The sequence below is a fragment of the Dama dama genome, chromosome 1 (assembly GCF_033118175.1).
Source record: "Dama dama isolate Ldn47 chromosome 1, ASM3311817v1, whole genome shotgun sequence".
Taxonomy (NCBI): domain Eukaryota; kingdom Metazoa; phylum Chordata; class Mammalia; order Artiodactyla; family Cervidae; genus Dama; species Dama dama.
The window spans coordinates 29,782,062-29,799,270 of record NC_083681.1 but is presented as its reverse complement, the minus strand read 5'-3'; the positions used below and the strand labels follow the sequence as shown (position 1 = coordinate 29,799,270).

Genomic DNA, 17,209 nt, shown 5'->3' with positions numbered 1-17,209 from the left:
CAGAGGACTTTTCTGAGTCGTGGTCACACCCTTAAATAGTCCTGTGGTCAGCAGGGTTTTCTGAGTGCAGCGAGCCGGCTGATTTGAACCGGGCTGAGAGAGCCTCAGTGCTCCAGAAGGCTCTCTGCAAGCTGAGCATGTGCCCTGGGAGGCCGAGAAGGAAGCCCTCCCACACGGGCCCTGTTGCTCTGCACCCATCACCCTCACTCAGAGCGCAGCCCACATCCGGGCGGCTAAACCACAGCCGGCTTCTGGCTGCCGTGCGCTACCTCTTGCAGCGGAGGCGGAGATCCCTGCTCTGCCGAACCTCCACCTCCTCCCTCCCCTCCCCCAGCCCCGGCGGCTCCTTCTCTCCTCGGAGGGGCTTCCTTCTCGAGGCAGTGGAAATCTGTATCCCCCCTCCCCCACATCCCAACCCCCGCCGACACACACCCCTTCACCTCCTCTTTTCTTTCCGCCGCCTTCATCTGCCTCTTAAGACCTCTATTTCTGTCTCACCCGTTTTCTGAACTGACCATTCATCAGGCATTCTTTGTCATCCTTGCTGTTTTTCTCCAAAAGGGGTTAGTCAAATGATTCTTTTTCTCCCTGTCTTTCTTTCTCTCTTCCCTCCTTCCCTTCCCTCCCTCCCTTCTTTTTCTTTTCCTTCTTCATCCCTTTCCTCTCTTCCTCCTTCCCTTTCTCTATATCCACCCCCCCCCGCCCCGCCCCTCTTTGATTTATTCCCCGATGCCCTTTTCAAAGAGAGCTTCAGGTAAGGCCTGTTCCAGCTGTGGAAACGGGTAGTACGTGCATTTGGGGTCATAGCTGGGAATACAGTCAAAGGTAGGGAGGACCTGTGTTGTCCAGGAAACAAGACAGCCTCTGAGGGCTTCCCAAAAAAGAGGGACAGCAACTCTTTCAGCCAAATACACTTTATTTCTTTTCTTTCTCAGCTGACAAGGAATTTAGCACATTCATGGAGCTACAAATGACCATCTGGGAGTCCACAGTGGAGACAGGGAGGGAGGGGGCACAGAGCGAGCTCTGGGTTGGGGTCTGTGAACAGGGCAGGACCTCTGCCAGCATTTACCCAGTCCGTTCCCACCAAGGGTTTCCAAAAAGAGAGCTAGAAACAGAGAAAGGTGGGTGGAATAGTTAGGGTTGGGGCAGTTTCTATGTAGAAAACTATGGGGCAGTTTCTATGTAGAAAGAGGGAACCAACTATGGGGCAGTTTCTATGTAGAAAGAGGGAACCAAGGGGAATAGTAATATCCACTGGGGAAGGAACGAATGGGGGCAGGGCGGCGTGAAGAATGGAAATAAATATCCCGACAAGAAGGCCGGCCAGGTGTGAAGGGGTGAGTAGCTATGATGTTTCAAAGGATAATAAAGCAGCAGCATCCCTGGACTGGGCGCCAGCAGAGAAGGCAGGAAGGAGGCCGCTGGGGACAAGGCTGAGGGTGGAAGCTCCCCACAAGGCAGAGGAACAGTTCTCCTGGGGGCCCAGGATTTGCCCAGGGAACAAACAGGGCGTGGCAGGCCTGGAGAGGAGTCAGACCTGGGTCAATGGGAGATGGCATCAGGAGTTGTCAGACGCCTCTCTGATTCAGGCCAGCATACAGGTCCCGCTGGCCTTTCCGGATGGGCTAGGGGTGGAATAGAGAGCGGGTGGTCAGCAGGGTGGGAGGAAGTCATTCCTGAGAAAGAATGGCCTCTGCAGAATTAGCTTTGGAGCAATGGGAAGATCCTAGGCTAGGAGGCAGGAGGTGAGTTCAACTGGTAAGAGAGTTGATCTGGTCACCTCCTGTGAACCTCAGTTTTCCCATCTCAAAAACGGGAAACTAAAGGACCACTTCTCAGGGCTTTTGTCAGAATTAAGTGAAGTCATTCATGCAAATGTAAATGCCACATGCTTGACTGGTGCTCAGTAAATATTTGTTGTGTTTGTCCAGGTGTGATATGCAAAATATTTAACCATTGGTGGTGCATACACACCGATTCTCTGCCATGCCAGGCAGTAACTCTTTACTTGCCAAATCAAAAGGTGGTCCAGTGGGGGAGGGGCTGTGATGTTGGGTAGTATGTGTGTTGGGGTGAGAAAGCTTTGGGCTACTCACTAGTGAAATATTTCCATATTTCAGCAGCTGGTAAGTACATGCTGGTGGGATGACAGTCATGAGTTTATGGTGTTTGAGTTTGGGTGTATGGTATTCCCCATGGCTGCTCCTGAGCTAATTAATGAATAAACCAGAGAAAGAGGAGTGACACCGCCACCCGCTCTGCTTGTGGTTGTGGGAACCCTGCAGCCTTTGAGATGACCACCTGCCACCACGACGGATGCAGAGGTGGCACATGTGGGTTGTCCCGGAGCCCTGAGGAGGGGCTTTGAAGTGTCTGACAGGCCAGGTGGCCAGTCCCACCTGTCCGCTTCTCCTCTAGAAAGACCCCTCCCCCATTCTGCCCCTCATTACCTCATAGTCTGGATTGGGTACAGGGGGTGGTCTCTCCCTGTTCTGTCCTGCAAAGGAGGGAAGGGAAACGATTCAGTTCCAAGAGGACACACCAATCTTGTGAAAATGAGACCCAGATCCAGGGTGGCAAACTCCCCTCTACTTCTAGTTTTTTCTGTTCCAGCTGCTATTTTTCCTTGCCTTTTTTCCAATCCCATCTCTAATGACCCTACACAGTTCTTATCATTTTGTGACCTCAGCTCAAGGTCCTTCCATGGTTTCTGAGTAATCTGAGATGGGACATTCTGTGTCGAGATCTTGGCCATACTATGAATGTTCTAGAGAAGCTGTTTTGACCTGGCCCGGGCCGGACATCCCCTCCTTGGTGGGCATCTCCTCCGCGATCTTACCCCGGGGCCTGCCGCCAGCACCCGCTCCTCTCGTCATAGGCGTGGCCTTGGCCTTTCGGCTCTTGCTCCAGTAATACACCAGCAGCAGCAAGCCCAGAGTGACACAGATGTCAACCACGATGATTGTGACCACCACCATCAGATCCACCTCCATGCAGTTCTCACACACTGTGAGGCAGGGATCGGGGGAGAAGAGAAATCCCCCAGCAAGGAAGACACAGGACACCGGAGATGAGGAAGGAACAAATGAAGCTCATTCTCCCTTTAGTACTCACGTATCTGCCATGGCCAGACACCCCTCCCTCTGCCCCCAGGCTGTTTCAGCACCTTTATAACAACAAATAAAGTGTGGTGTTCATGGGTGGAGACTCTGGAGTCAGACAGTCCTGGGTTCAAATCCCAGCTACATGATTCACTAGTTGTGAGAATTCTGAAATGTGTGTTGAACCTGCAAAGCTTCTGTTTCCTCATATATAAAATGGAAGTAAGATAACACTGAACCCATATATTTGGTAAGAATTATATGAAACGCCTGGGCAAGTGTTTGGTACAGTGCTTGAAACTTAATAAGCACTCATTGATTGTTAGCTGTCATTATTGTTTATGATTATGCCTTAGTTTATGACATTTTCATAGAGTAGCTTTGAGTCCTTTTTGCAAATCCTGAAGAATTCATGTCTGGATAAAGCATCAGATAAACTAATATTGGGGCCCCATATTTTCTGGACAGGATATAATGCAGACAGGATACCCAGTCCTGTCTCTTGGGAGGTTGTTTTGGATCTAGTGCTAAGGTTACCCCAACAGCCCTATATTGATGTTTAATCTATATTTCAGAAAATACTGATGATGTGTGGCCCCAGATAGTCTTGGATTGAGTGTAGGAGAAGCACAAAGTTGCCAGGGGACTGTAAGTTGGGTAAGGGGAAATCCTGAGAATGCTCTTTCAGAATACGCTCCCTAAAGTGTCTACTAGTACTTGCTCTTAAGACTTGTATTACCTCTTGCTTTCAGGTACAGCTTATGTGCCGTCTCTGTGCTGCCTTCGGTTATGAAGCAGTGATAATAACCACTGTTGTCCATTTCTGAAAAATTTTCCAGTAACAGCTGTTTCCCATCAGCCTTGTGTATTAGTTCATCACTTTTTTTCCATTTTACTCCACTTTCAGGCTCTAGAGGGCACGTCAGCTCAACAGTGTTTCCAGAGATGGAGACTTCATATGCTGGGGAATGGGAGAGAAGAGAAGGGAAATTTAAAGAGAGAAACCAATAAGATTTAAGGCAAGTTAGTAGCCAAAGAACCAACCAAATGCAGAAAGTCATCTGACATCCTAGATCTCAGATTTTCTTGTCAAAAGGCGACTCTGTTGGCTAAAGGGTATGAAAGAGGAGAGATGCAGGAGAAGGGGCCCTAGAGAACCTCTTGAAGATGACTTCAGAGTTTAGGCATGGACTTGGGGACTTGAAAGGAGAGGGTGAAAATAAAGAAAATCTATAGAAGTCCTTATTTGTAATGTTTCTAAAATGGGGAGTTAGAAATTTTGGGAGGACCTCAGTTCTTGGGGTTAATCTCCCTCAATCAGGTGCTTCTTCCCAACCACAGATCTGCATCATTGATAGGGCAGATATAAAAGACTGATAAACTTACGTTTCTCTTCAGTATTTTCTGAAAATGAAAAAAGGAAAGAATGGTAAGAAAATAATCTTGATTGAAGTTTAAACTGTAGGTAAAAAATTTCAAGTGGAGCTAGACACTGTCGCTAAGAATTCTGAGAGAATTCTTTGCGAGTCCCGTGTCTTGAAGATGAGGTATGTACCTGGCCTAAGAGATATGCTCATAGACATAACTCAGGTACATCAAACTGAGAATATATCAGCATGTACTTCTAGACTGAGATCCACTAAAGCTCAAAAAGTCTTACAATCGTAAAGCTGAAAAATTCTAGACATCTTCAAATTTTTTCTCTTGCATTAGCAAGAACCATATTCCAGATAGATATGAAAGGGATATCATATCCTTCTCAGAGATAAAGACCTTCATTTCTTTGAATCACTGATTCTTATACTCATCTGTTTTTCATTATTCAGAAGTTCTTTCTTATAACTAACAGAAACCCTCATAGTAGAGATCAAATATCTTTCTTCTTATTCCATGCCACTTTCATGTTATTACCCTTAAATTATGTGAAGTTCTATATATATTTTAAGGAAATAATTCTTCTAATAAAAAGTGACATTATTTTAAATTATATCTCAGTACAATCAGCTCTTAATTATATATGTTAGAACTATAGGTATGGACAACTGAAATCCACTAATAAAATTTGGGGATCCAGCAAAATTCCCCAGAGTAGGTAATTTTGCCCTAGGAAGTAGGGATGGGGAGCACCCTGGTTTCCTGGAAGACCTGTGGCTGGGACCCTAGGCAGCACTGGGTAAAGTATGCTCAAGCATACTTGAGTCTGAATATGTAACAGCTGGAAGAGCAGAGCGTGATGCTCAGAGACACCCCTCTCTCTACTGGGGGTGTTTTGCTACAGTGTGCTATGGGGACAGAACACTGGACTGAGTCAGAAACCCTGTGTTTGAATCCCAGATCTGCTTTAGGCTGTATGACCAAGGGAAAATCATTTAACTTCTCTGAGCTTCAGTTTCTTATCTGGGAAGCAGATAAACCATCCACCTCACAAGGTATTTGTGAGAACTAAATGGATTATGAAACTGAAAATGAATGGTGCATTGCAGATGCTCAAGAAAAGTGTTTTTTACTTTCTTTCTTTCCTTCTGGGGGTCCTGCTAATGGAGAACAGAACAGAGTACTGACCCAGTTGCTCAGTCAGCCCTCCAGCGGAGATCATATGGAATGTAAACAAGTCATTCTGCAGGTTTACCTATATACTAATAATGGGGAGCTGAGTATAAAGACAGTAGATCATCGATAATGTTTTGACTTGGAAATAATTTTTCAGCATTGATATTTCTTAGAAATATTAAACTAGAAATCATAAAATAATTTAGAAGTAAATAGAAATTTCACTCTGCATGGTATGTTTGTTTGGAAAAGCAAAAATGGCTCACAACTCTTTTTGGTATAAATTCAGTAGTGAAGCGCAGACCAATACATTCTCATACAATGGCCTAGATGTCTATGCTTAGAAGCACTTGTTTTATTATTATTATTTTGCTGTGCTCCATGGCATGTGGGATTTCAGTTCCTTAACCAGGGATCGAACCCATGGTCCCTGCAGTGGAAGCACAGACCACCAGGAAGTTCCCTTAGATGTCTATACTTAGAAACAGGACGTATGCTCACAAAAATTTTGTACATATTCATAATGATTAAAAAAAATAAGTTTCAGGGACTTCCCTGGTGGTCCAGTGGCTGAGACTGTGCTCCCTATGCAGGGGACCTGGGTTAGACTGCTGGTCAGGGAACTAGATCCCACAAGCTGCAACTAAGACCTGGTGTAGCCAAATAAATATTTTTTAAAAAATTAGTTTCAGTACAGAACAGACTTTTGGACTCTGTGGGAGAAGGTGAGGGTGGGATGTTTTGAGAGAACAGCATGTATATTATCTATAGTGAAACAGATCACCGGCCCAGGTGGGATGCATGAGACAAGTGCTCGGGCCTGGTGCACTGGGAAGACCCAGAGGAATCGGGTGGAGAGGGAGGTGGGAGCGGGGATCGGGATGGGGATTACATGTAACTCCATGGCTGATCCATGTCAATGTATGACAAAACCCACTGCAATGTTGTGAAGTAATTAGCCTCCAACTAATAAAAATAAATGAAAAAAAAATTAGTTTCAGCATCAGATAAATATGCATTTATATTTATATATATGATTGGACTATATATTTATTTTCTAAGTCTTGGTTTTCTTATCTGTAGAGTGGGGATGTTAGAATTATGTGAGGAAATTCAGGTAGAACATTAAGGGCAATTCCTAGAACATGTATGCTCAGTAAACTATAATGCTTATTATTTAGTCTGCATATTTCCCATACAATGATAGCTAAACTCTACCAACTGCTTTCCACCCATCAGATAATATTCTAAGTAAGTCAATCAATCCTCATAACAACTCTACAAGCTAGGTATCATTATTATTTATATTTCACATGTAATAATGCTATGGCATGGAGAAGTTAAGAAAATTATTCAGACACTCAGCAAGTAAGAAGTTGAGCTAGGATATGATGGTCTAGCTTCAGAGTTAGTCTCTTAGCCTCACACTCCATAACCTTCTCCACTGCCTGAGATATTGTTCCTTAAAATACAAGCTCACCCTTTAAAACTCAACTCAAGAATCACCTCCCCTGGGGAGCTTTCCCTAACTATATCCTTTGCAGAGTTGGCCATGCATCTGTTTATATTTTATTTTACTCTTTACTCATAGTAGGAAACAGATTATATTATCAATTATTTGTCTTTCAAATAAGACCATCAGCTTTTTTTTTTTTTTTTTTTTTTGCCTAACCATGTGGCTTGTGGGATCTTAGTTCCCTGACCAGGGATTGAACCCAGGCCCTCAGCAGTGAAAGTAAAAGGTTCTAACTGCTGGACTTCCAGGGAATTCCAAAGACCTTCAGCTTCTTGAGGGGAAGGAACTAGTGATGCAGTCATATGCATGATCATTTATTCATTAAAAAAACAGATATTGAGCACCTGTTCACACGCACACACACACACACACACACACATATATTGAGCACCTACCATGTGTGTTAGAAGTAAAAGTAAAGTGTTAGTGGCTCAGTCGTGTCCGACTCTGTGATCCCATGGACTGTAGCCCACTGGGCTCCTCTGTCCATGGGATTCTCCAGGCAAGAATACTGGAGTGGGTTACCATGCCCTTCTCCAGGGGATCTTCCTGACCCAGGGATCAAAACCAGGTCTCCTGCATTGCAGGTGGATTCTTTACCGTTTGAGCCACCTGGGAAGCCCGTGTATTTGGCCAAGTAAATAAGGTGTTGTTTTGGCCTTCAATGAATTCATGATATACACAAAAAATTCCAACCCACACCCGCATATATATTCTTTCCTGAATGGATGCTCAGGAATACACATCACTCAGCTATAATCGGACCTGACAGTTAGCAACAAACATAGGCACATCTCATACAGATTCTATTGAAAGATAATTATATTTTCTCTCTAATGGTTCTGGCTCTTAGTATTTATTACTGTGATATGTCATGATCATTTTGATCCACATTTGAAAGGAAGTTGTACAGAGCGAAAATCCTCTTACCAATTTCTTCTGAATCTGAAAAAGAAACTATTTGAAACACTCCTATCAGCTAATAAGGTCAGACCCTTCCACCCTGGATTAGGACTCTTCCCTCAATCTTCAGAAAACAATGGATATTTAAATTTCCCATGGTTGCATATGAAAAACTCTTTCATGTTCTACATTAAAAAAACTGGTGGCTAATTAGGTATAAAAAAAGGGTCCTAAGTAATCATTTTGAATATAATGTCTATTCGATACATAAATATAAAAATATATTTATAAAATTAAAAATATAATTGGCACTAGTGGTAAAGAACCGCCTGCCAGTGCAGGAGACATAAGAGATACGGGTTCTGTTCCTGGGTCGGGAAGATCCCCTGGAGCAGGAAATGGCAACCCACTCCAGTATTCTTGCCTGGAGAATCCCATGGATAGAGGACCTGGAAGGCTACAGTCCACAGGGTTGCAAAGAGTTGGACATAACTGAAGTGACTTAGCAGGCAGGCATAAAATTATCACATTGTACACCTTAAACTTATACCATGTTATATGTCAACTATATTCCAATAAAGATGGCAAAAAAGGAAGATCTCTATTGGGCATAAATTAAACGATAAACAAAAACCAACCCCAAATGACCAATAGCATGCAGAAGAGATTAGTTTTTCTGGCGTTTATCAGTGCTCTCAACATATCCCATCTGTCAGTAAGGTAACATTAACACATTCTCCATGATATATTTTTTAAAAAGGATTCTAAGGACACTACCATTTAGGCAGATTAATGCTATGTAATGGAGACTGGCCCAGTGCCTGCCTTTTAACACAAAATTGGTTCATTCAATTTGGAGGAGCTGAAATGAAGAGAAAGCCTTCCAATATTGGGATATTCCTGCCTCTCTTCTATGACTGAGGAGGTAAGTCCAGGCCAGGCACACTCATATGCATATGCACACATGAATAAACATGCATGCACACACATACACTTTCAGAGTACTTGGACATGTAATTTTTCTTCTTCTTCTTCTTCTTTTTTTTTTTTTCACTTTTTGGTAATACCCCACAGCTTGTGGAATCTTATGGCCCTCTCCAGGAATGGAACCTATGCTCCCACACATTGGAAGTGCAGAGTCTTAACCATTGGACCACCAGGGAAGTCCCTGGACATGTAATACTGAATGTGAACTCAAATGCTGGCCCAGAGGCCTATTCAGTGCCTCTCTAGGCATGCATTCAAGCCACAAATCCTCTACAAAAACTCACATCAAATAGGAAATGAAAACTTGGCATTGTTTTAGTTGGCTCAATTCTTTTCTTCTGAATAGTTAACACTCATTATTTCTTATGATCTCTGTCGCATTCCTCTTCTTGGCTAGAACTATCCCTAGACTTGTGAGGAAAAGGCAAAGGAGAAGACTAGAGAAATCCCTTTTATTGGTCTCTGTAGGAGGTCTAGTGAAAACATTCCTAAGTACAAAACAGACTGGGCTGATTTGATAACAAAGAAAGAAAAAGCATAACTCACCTTGTGCCCAAGCACCAACTAGAAAATAAAGAAGAAGAAAAGAGTTAGTAAATGTTGTGAGTGACTTTGAAATTCCAATTCTATAGTCTGACCTTTTCTGAGCAACTATGGTCCTTCCCACCCACTTCTGGATCACAGTTAACCCTATACGCTGTGAGTGATACGGACATCTAGGTACTGACCTGGGGTTTTTCGTCAATTTGGGATGAGACAGAAGAAGGAAGCACCTAGCGTTAAACATGAACACACAGCATTTGACAAACAGACGTTAGAAAAAGTTGAGGGGTGCTTCTGGGGAGATGGAGAAAGAGCGAGAGAGTTTTGCAGCCCAGCCTCCATTTTAAAAAGAAATCTCTTGACTGTGGAAGAAAAACAAGCTCTGGGTTAGGTACAAAGATTGAGATTCTTGTTCCATCTCTGACTCCTGCTGGTCTGATGGTTCGGTTTTTCCATTTGTTTTTTACCTGAGACAGAGATAGGAATATTTGAAACCAATTACTCATCAGCTAGAGCCTGTGCATTGAAGAGTCTGATCATATTTCCACTGGGTCCTCCAGAGTCCCTGCACTCAGCAGCAATCCGGATTCTCTGTAATGACCCGTTTCCCTGACATCACCTTCAAGTTTCATGTGTACCTATTTTATCAACAGCCTCTATATAGGGTGAGACACCCCTCCCAATCACTGTAACCAGAGCAGCCTGGGCACATTCTCATGAGGCCAAACCTCTAGGGGTGGTTGGGTCTTTGGTAGTCCCTCTCTTTCTCTCTGCAGAGCACAGTTTATACTATGGGGCTATAACCCAATGCCTTGAGGAGTCACACTCTGCCCCTTGACACTCCAAACATGTTCCCTGGACCAGTAGGAGACAAACGAGCCAGAGAGCTTGTTATAAAGGCAGAAGGGCAGTTCCACTCCAGACCCACTGAAGCAGAAGTTGAAATTTAACAAGATTCCCCGGTTACTCGTGTGCACGCTCAAGCTAGAGAAACCCAAGATGAAGCAGGAAGTGGAGACGCCATGGCTGTAACTCTGAGATGCAAGCCCCAGCTGTGATAGCGTTTTCTAGATCTCTAAAATACAACCCTCATGAGCTATTTGGCCTCACATCATGCCATCATTAAGGGCACAGGCTGTAGGCAGTTCTGAGTTCCCAGATCAGCTTCAGCACTTACTAACTGTGGTTTTAAACAAGCTATTGAACTTCTTCGAGTACTAGTTTTTTACATCTGTAAAATAGGGCAGAGGTCCCCAACCTCTGGGCCACAGATGGGTACCTTCTGTCAGATCAGTGGCAGCATTAGATTAGAAACAAAGTGCACAATAAATGTAATGTGTTTGAAACATCCTGAAATGAACCCCCACCCCAGTCCGTGGCAAAATTGTCTTCTACGAGACTGGTCTCTGGTGCACAAAAGGCTGGGGACCACTGAAACGAGATACGTATAACGTTTACCTTCCAAGGTGGAGGGAAAGATTAAATTAGTTAACACGGGTAAAGACTTTTTGTAACATGGTATCTGGCACTCAGTAAACAGCAACCTTAAAAAAAAAAATCTTTGTCTGATATGAGCTATGGAAAGCCTCTTAATTACTTATCAATTTATATTCCACCTTCCTTCCAACAGGACTAAAGTAATTGAAAGCACTTGGTCAACTGAAAAGGACTGGAAATTATGAGGTGCTTCACTGTCTCAGATACTAAGCTTGCCATATACTTGGTGCAGAGGTTGGGTTCAACCATCTACTCTCCTCGCAATAAACAGTGAAGGCTAACTCCTCTAATCTCCTTTGTGTTAGTTCATAAGGGCTGGGCTGTTCACTGACAGAACAAGCTTTTTCTCGGAGGCACAAAGATCTCCTTGCTTTCAGTAGATATGATCACCTCAACTGCTTTCCTTTAGCTGTTCTCTGAAAGGTCTTTTGGGAACACACTAGCCTAGCCCTAGTTCCCTGTGCTAACACTGCACCAACACTTCCTTACATTTTCTAGAAAATGAGGCTTCTTGATACACTGGGCAGCACCAGGGTAGGCAGTGAGCCTTTCATGGTCTGGAGAAACACCCATATTTTCATTCCATCCTACTCACCTAATAAGAGGCAGAGTCCCAGAACTCGCCAGAGATTCCCCGACTGCATCCTTCCCTCACTGGACGCTCACTCTACCTAAGATGGCGGAGGCCAGTTGGCTCACAACTTCTGAAAAAGAAACCAGAGGGCTTTTTCAAAACCCCTGCTGGAGTTGAGGACCCTGGGGCCATTACTCCCAATGCTGGGATGAAAAAGGGGGCTTTGTAAGAGAGAGACTCACCATTTTCCGAAGCAGGCACCTTCGGCTGGGAGGGGAGGCGGGTTTCTGAACCCCACACAGGAAGTGTGGAGGGGCCTCTGGGCCTGAAGGGTTCTACGTTTGAGACGGAGGCAGCCACCTGGGTTGGCTGGGGAGAGTTGGGCCCCATGTCCTCCCATTGGACGACGGAGACCTGAAGGTGCTGTGAAATACCTGCAACTTAGCTGCCCAGGCCTTGCACAATGCACCCCCCACATTGGGGCTCCCTTCTCAGATACCCCTCCCCACCACACAAGCTGTGATAGGAAGAAAGAGGTGCACCCAAGAGTTGCTTTCTTTATGGCATACGTGGCTTGGGGCAAGCTGTTGGTTTGAAAATATATGTTGATTTAAAACCATGAGATGCCATTCTTTTTTGCCTATAATGTTTACAAAAATATTTTTAAAATGTAATATTCAGCCTTGGAAAGGGTAAAGAGTGACAGTCGTAGACTCTGCTGATGTGAGTGTCAACGGTTATGGTCTTTCTTAATTTTTGAGCACGCATTAACCAAATGCTTACCCAGTGCCGGGCACTGTGCTAAGGCCTTTAACCAACAGTTCTCTAAGGACTTCCTTGGCAGTCCAGTGGTTAAGACTCTGTACTCCCAATACAGGGGCACAGGATTGATCCCTGGTCAGGAGCTAAGATTCCACATCCTAAGTGGCATGGCCCCAAAACAAACAAACACAGACAAACAAAAAAATAAACTTCTACAGTAGATATTAGGGTTTCCCTGATGGCTCAGTGGTAAAAGAATCTGCTTGCCAATACAGAAGATGTGGGTTCCATCCCTGGGTCGGGAAGAACTCTTGAAGAAAGAATTGGCAACCCATTCTAGTATTCTTGCCTGAGAAATCCCATGGACAGAGGAGCCTGGCCAGCTATAGTCCATGGGGTCAGCAAGAGTCGGATGTGACTTATCAACTAAACAACAACAACACAGTAGACATTAGGGTTAGGGTGTGGCCTCAAAACAAGCAAAAAATGACCCTCTGAGATAGGTATTATTTTCATCCTCATTTTATGCTTGAGTCAACTGGGGCTCAGATAGGTTATCTAAGTTGTCACAGATTACAGAGCTGGGAGCCTCAAAGTATTTTGGTGAAATTCATTGATTTAGTAAATATTTGATATCTACTCGGCTGTAGTATGTGCTGGGTGCTAGTAATAGAACAGTCACAAGATAGATAGTCCTCATGGAGGATGAAAGGAAATGTGGACCTTAAGCTGATTATTTCAGGAGACTGATGCTGAGAAATAAGAAATACAAGGGCTGGGGGAGTGATAGAAGCGAGGCCTAATGTAGTCTGGGGGTAGGGAAGGTCTGCTTTCTGAGCGTAACATCTAAGCTGAAACCTGCTGGAGGCCTGTAGTGAACCAGGATGGGGGGAGCACAAGGAAAGTATTCCAGACAGAGGGAGCAGAATGTTTGGGGCCTGGGGATGAGGAAAAGAGACCCATTCAAGAAACCGGAAACTCAGAAAGGCAAGTAGCAAAGGTAAGAAATGGAACTGAAAACTCAACGGGGGCCAGATGGAGAGGGATTTGCAAGCCTTGTTAAAGATTCTTTTTAAACAGTTTTGTAATTGGAGGATGATCGCTTACAATGTTGTGTTAGTTTCTGCTGTACAATGAAGTGAATCGGCTGTATGTACACATACATCGCCCTCCCCCTACCCGGGGGCCCGCCGCCCCTCTAGGTCATCACAGAGGGCCAGGCTGCCCTGTGCTATATAGCAGCTTCCCACTAGCTATCTATTTTACATATGGTAGTGTATATGTGTCAGTGCTACTCTCCCAGTTCATCCCAAAAGATTCTTAAGGATTATTTTAAGGGTAGTGGGAAGTGATTGAAGAGTTTAAAACAGGAGGATGACAGCATCAAATTCTTTAAAACTTTTTAAATGAAAAAATTAATCGTGGAAGTAATACATGCACGTTACGAACAAAGGAAAAGAGCGCAGAAGAATACATACAACCGTCTCCTGACTCACCTTGCCTTGGCCTTATTCCTCTCCCTAGAGAAAACCACTTTCAACTTTGTAAACTGTCTTTCTGGTGGTTACCTTCTTATCTATAAATGTGAGTTGTCATCATGTGGGTTCTCTGGGAAGCAAACTGCGATGGAGATTTGTGTGCAGGTGGCTCACAGAGGGAAGCGCAGCAACAGCTCTGGTCAGGGAAGGAAGTGGGATTGGCCAAGGGAGAAGGGGGACGACAATGAGAGTTCAGCCAAGCCAAGGGGAGATACCAGGCTAGGGTTGTATTGCAATAGCAAAGAGTCTCATATTCTATAATGAGTTAATCAGTAAAGGGATGTTACCCATAAGTTAAATTATACATAATGGCTCATTGGCGGGAACCTTGCCTCCCAGGTAATGAGAGTTAACATGACATAACTTTGTTCCGTTCATAGGAAACATCCTGACCAGGTTCACCTGTGAATGACTGCAGGCAGGAAGAAATTAACACAATCTCTCCCGAGTCTGGCTGGAACCAGGACTTTACACCCTCCCCTTTCAGTATAAAAGAAGCCTGAAAAAAAAAAAAAAAAAGAAGCCTGAATTCTAACTCTGGAAAGATGGTTCTTTGGGACGCTAACCTGCCATCTTCTCAGTCTTAACGGATTTTCCAATGAAATAGCTATTCCTTGCTTCCATAACTCCTCTCTCGATTTATTGGTCTGTCATGAGGTGGCTTTCTGATTTCTTTCTGGTGGCTCAGATGGTAAAGAATCTGCCTGCAATGCGGGAGAACCAGGTTCAATCCCTGGGTTGGGAAATTCCCCTGGAGAAGGAAATGGCAACCCACTCCAGTAGTCTTGCCTGGAGAAGTTCATGGACAGAGGAACCTGGTAGCTACAGTCCATGGAGTTGCAAAGAGTTGGACACAACTAAGCAACTAACACACACACTCGAGGTGGCACTAGTGGTAAAGAACCCGTTTGCCAATGCAGGAGACTTAAGAGATGTGGGTTCGATCCTTGGGTCAGGAAGATCCCCTGGAGGAGGGCATGGCAACCCACTCCATATTCTTGCCTGGAGAAGCCCATGGACAGAGAAACCTACAGTACATAGAGTTGTGGAGAGTTGGAAGTGACTTAGCATGCATGCATGTATGCATGCAATGAGTGGTACAAGCTTGGACTTGTTAACAGGGTGACCCATCAGAGGAGTCCTGAATTGAGGCCATAGGCATATCATCTAATTTTCAGTATGAACTGTTTCCAGAGAGGTGTGAACTCGGGTGTTGCAGCTGCTTCCGCTGAGAACAAGTCTCAGCGGAGTGAGTGAATTATTTTTTTGCCTTCTGTGAGAGGGCTCCGCTGTGAGCTCCCAGAGGACACAATCCCAGCAGATGGGTGAGTAAGTGGTCCTCAAGGGGGAACGTGGGCAGCATCACCAGCATCCATGCAGGTCATCCCTTGGCCTGCTTAAATCCACTTGCTGTATAATAATTTCACGTCATTCTTTAATCAACCTTTTCAGGATTCTGGTTGATCTTTTTTCTGGAGAAGCTTGTGAGAGAAGAGTTATGGCCCCACTATAGCTGTTCTGGGGGCCCCATCTGATCATCATAATCTCCCTTCTTTGTTACTCATTCTAGACTGTTCCTGGCCTTAGATGTTAATAGCACTTTTGCTGACCCAAGGGAAGACATAGCTTGGGGAGCCTGAGCCCCAGGTTGGCGTGGCCTTCTCAGGCTGTGAGCCCTTGGTTTCTACATGTATTCTCCATGCTCCCTGCAGTCCTGACTCCTCCTGATGATAAGGAGAGATTCATCCTGCTGGGAGAGTGAATTATTTTTTTGCCTACTGCCAACTGCTACATCCCTTGGGCCATTGGAAAATCATATGTAGGACAATTTTTTTGTTTTGCTGACCTGTTCTCTGCATGGCAAGATGCCAGCATTTGGTTGGCTATAGGCCTCTAGCATCCCACACAAACAACCACACACATTTCCAAAATACCCTCTAGAGAACAGTACCATCTTAATTGAGAATTACCATTTAAGAGCTTTCTTCCATCTGTGTTTATAGAACCCAGTCTCCAGTTCCCTCTCAAACTGAGCAGAAGGAGGCAGCAATTGACTAGGAAATCAGTAATGTGGCCACATGAATGCTCCAAAATCACTGCAGATAATGACTGCAGCCATGAAATTAAAAGACACATACTCCTTGGAAGAAAAGTTATGACCAACTTAGACAGCATATTAAAAAGCAGAGACATTGCTTTGTCAACAAAGGTCCATCTAGTCAAGGCTATGGTTTTTCCAGTGATCATGTATGGATGTGAGAGTTGGACTATAAAGAAAGCTGAGCACCGAAGAACTGATGCTTTTGAACTGTGGTGTTGGAGAAGACTCTTGAGAGTCCCTTGAACTGCAAGGAGATCCAACCAGTCCATCCTAAAGGAGATCAATCCTGAATATTCATTGGAAGGACTGATGCTGAAGTTGAAACTCCAATTCTTTGGCCACCTGATGTGAAGAGTTGACTCATTGGAAAAGACTCTGATGCTGGGAAAGATTGAAGGTGGGAGGAGAAGGGGATGACAGAGGATGAGATGATTTGATGGCATCACCAACTCAATGGTCATGAGTTTGAGTAAACTCTGGGAGTTGGTGATGGACAGGGAGGCCTGGCATGCTGCAGTCCATGGGGTCGCAAAGAGTTGGGCACGACTGAGTGACTAAACTGAACTGAATGCTCGGCATGAATGTCTCTACTTTTCTGAATTCTGCCCTCATTCAGCCTGCACTACAGCCACTAGACCAGCCCAGGACTCCACTCTGTTTCCTGGGAGTCTCTTAGGTCTGTTCTTCCCTCTGGCTTCCCAAATGGTCTCCATCTCTGTTCTAGTAAATTTGCAGTCCCTAAGCAGTATTCTCATTTTTTATTTTTGAGGATTAATTTAAAAATTTATGGTAAACACACATAACATAAAATTTACCATCTTAACTTTTTTTTTTGGGGGGGGGGGTTGGGGATGAGGCATGCGGGATCTTAGTTCCCTGAACAGAGATTGAATCCATACCCCTTTCATTGGAAGTACTGAAATGGAGTCGTGTAACCACTGGACTACCAGGGAAGTCCCAATCTTAACTACTTTTAAGTGAACAGTTCAGTACTGTTAAGTACATTTGTATTGTGCAGCCAGTCCCCAAAATCTTTTCATCTTGCAAAACAGAAACTCTATATTCATTAAACAACAACTCCCCATTTCCTCCTCTCTTCAGCCCATGACAACCACCATTCTGCTGTCTGTCTCT

General features: G+C 44.3%; 1 protein-coding gene across 3 annotated transcripts; it reads right to left on the bottom strand.

The window, feature by feature from the left end:
• Nucleotides 1–898: 898 nt before the first annotated feature.
• Nucleotides 899–12,027, bottom strand: LOC133058511 (T-cell surface glycoprotein CD3 epsilon chain). Of its 3 annotated transcripts, XM_061145216.1 has the most exons (9): nt 11,917–12,027; nt 11,696–11,804; nt 9,607–9,624; nt 4,491–4,508; nt 3,844–4,065; nt 2,843–3,010; nt 2,454–2,500; nt 1,541–1,628; nt 899–1,108 (listed from the first exon to the last, which is right to left on the bottom strand). In XM_061145216.1, exons 2-8 carry the CDS (start codon nt 11,742–11,744, stop codon nt 1,572–1,574), a joined length of 579 nt encoding a protein of 192 aa, XP_061001199.1. In that variant the 5' UTR covers nt 11,745–11,804; nt 11,917–12,027; the 3' UTR covers nt 899–1,108; nt 1,541–1,571. The 3 variants fall into 3 exon arrangements, with proteins under 3 accessions (XP_061001199.1, XP_061001192.1, XP_061001208.1); XM_061145209.1 differs by having other exon boundaries at nt 899–1,628; XM_061145225.1 differs by having other exon boundaries at nt 899–1,628; nt 11,696–11,801; nt 11,917–11,998.
• Between the last annotated feature and the right edge of the window lie 5,182 nt (nt 12,028–17,209).

Excerpts from the sequence above, each read along its gene's own strand:
- LOC133058511 (XM_061145209.1), bottom strand. The coding sequence starts at position 11,744 with ATGCAGTCGGGGAATCTCTGGCGAGTTCTGGGACTCTGCCTCTTATTA. Across the intron at positions 3,011-3,843 it reads GCTGTACCTGAAAGCAAGAG|TGTGTGAGAACTGCATGGAG; the intron begins GTAATACAAGTC and ends CCTGCCTCACAG. Across the intron at positions 1,629-2,453 it reads TACCCAATCCAGACTATGAG|CCCATCCGGAAAGGCCAGCG; the intron begins GTAATGAGGGGC and ends TTCCACCCCTAG.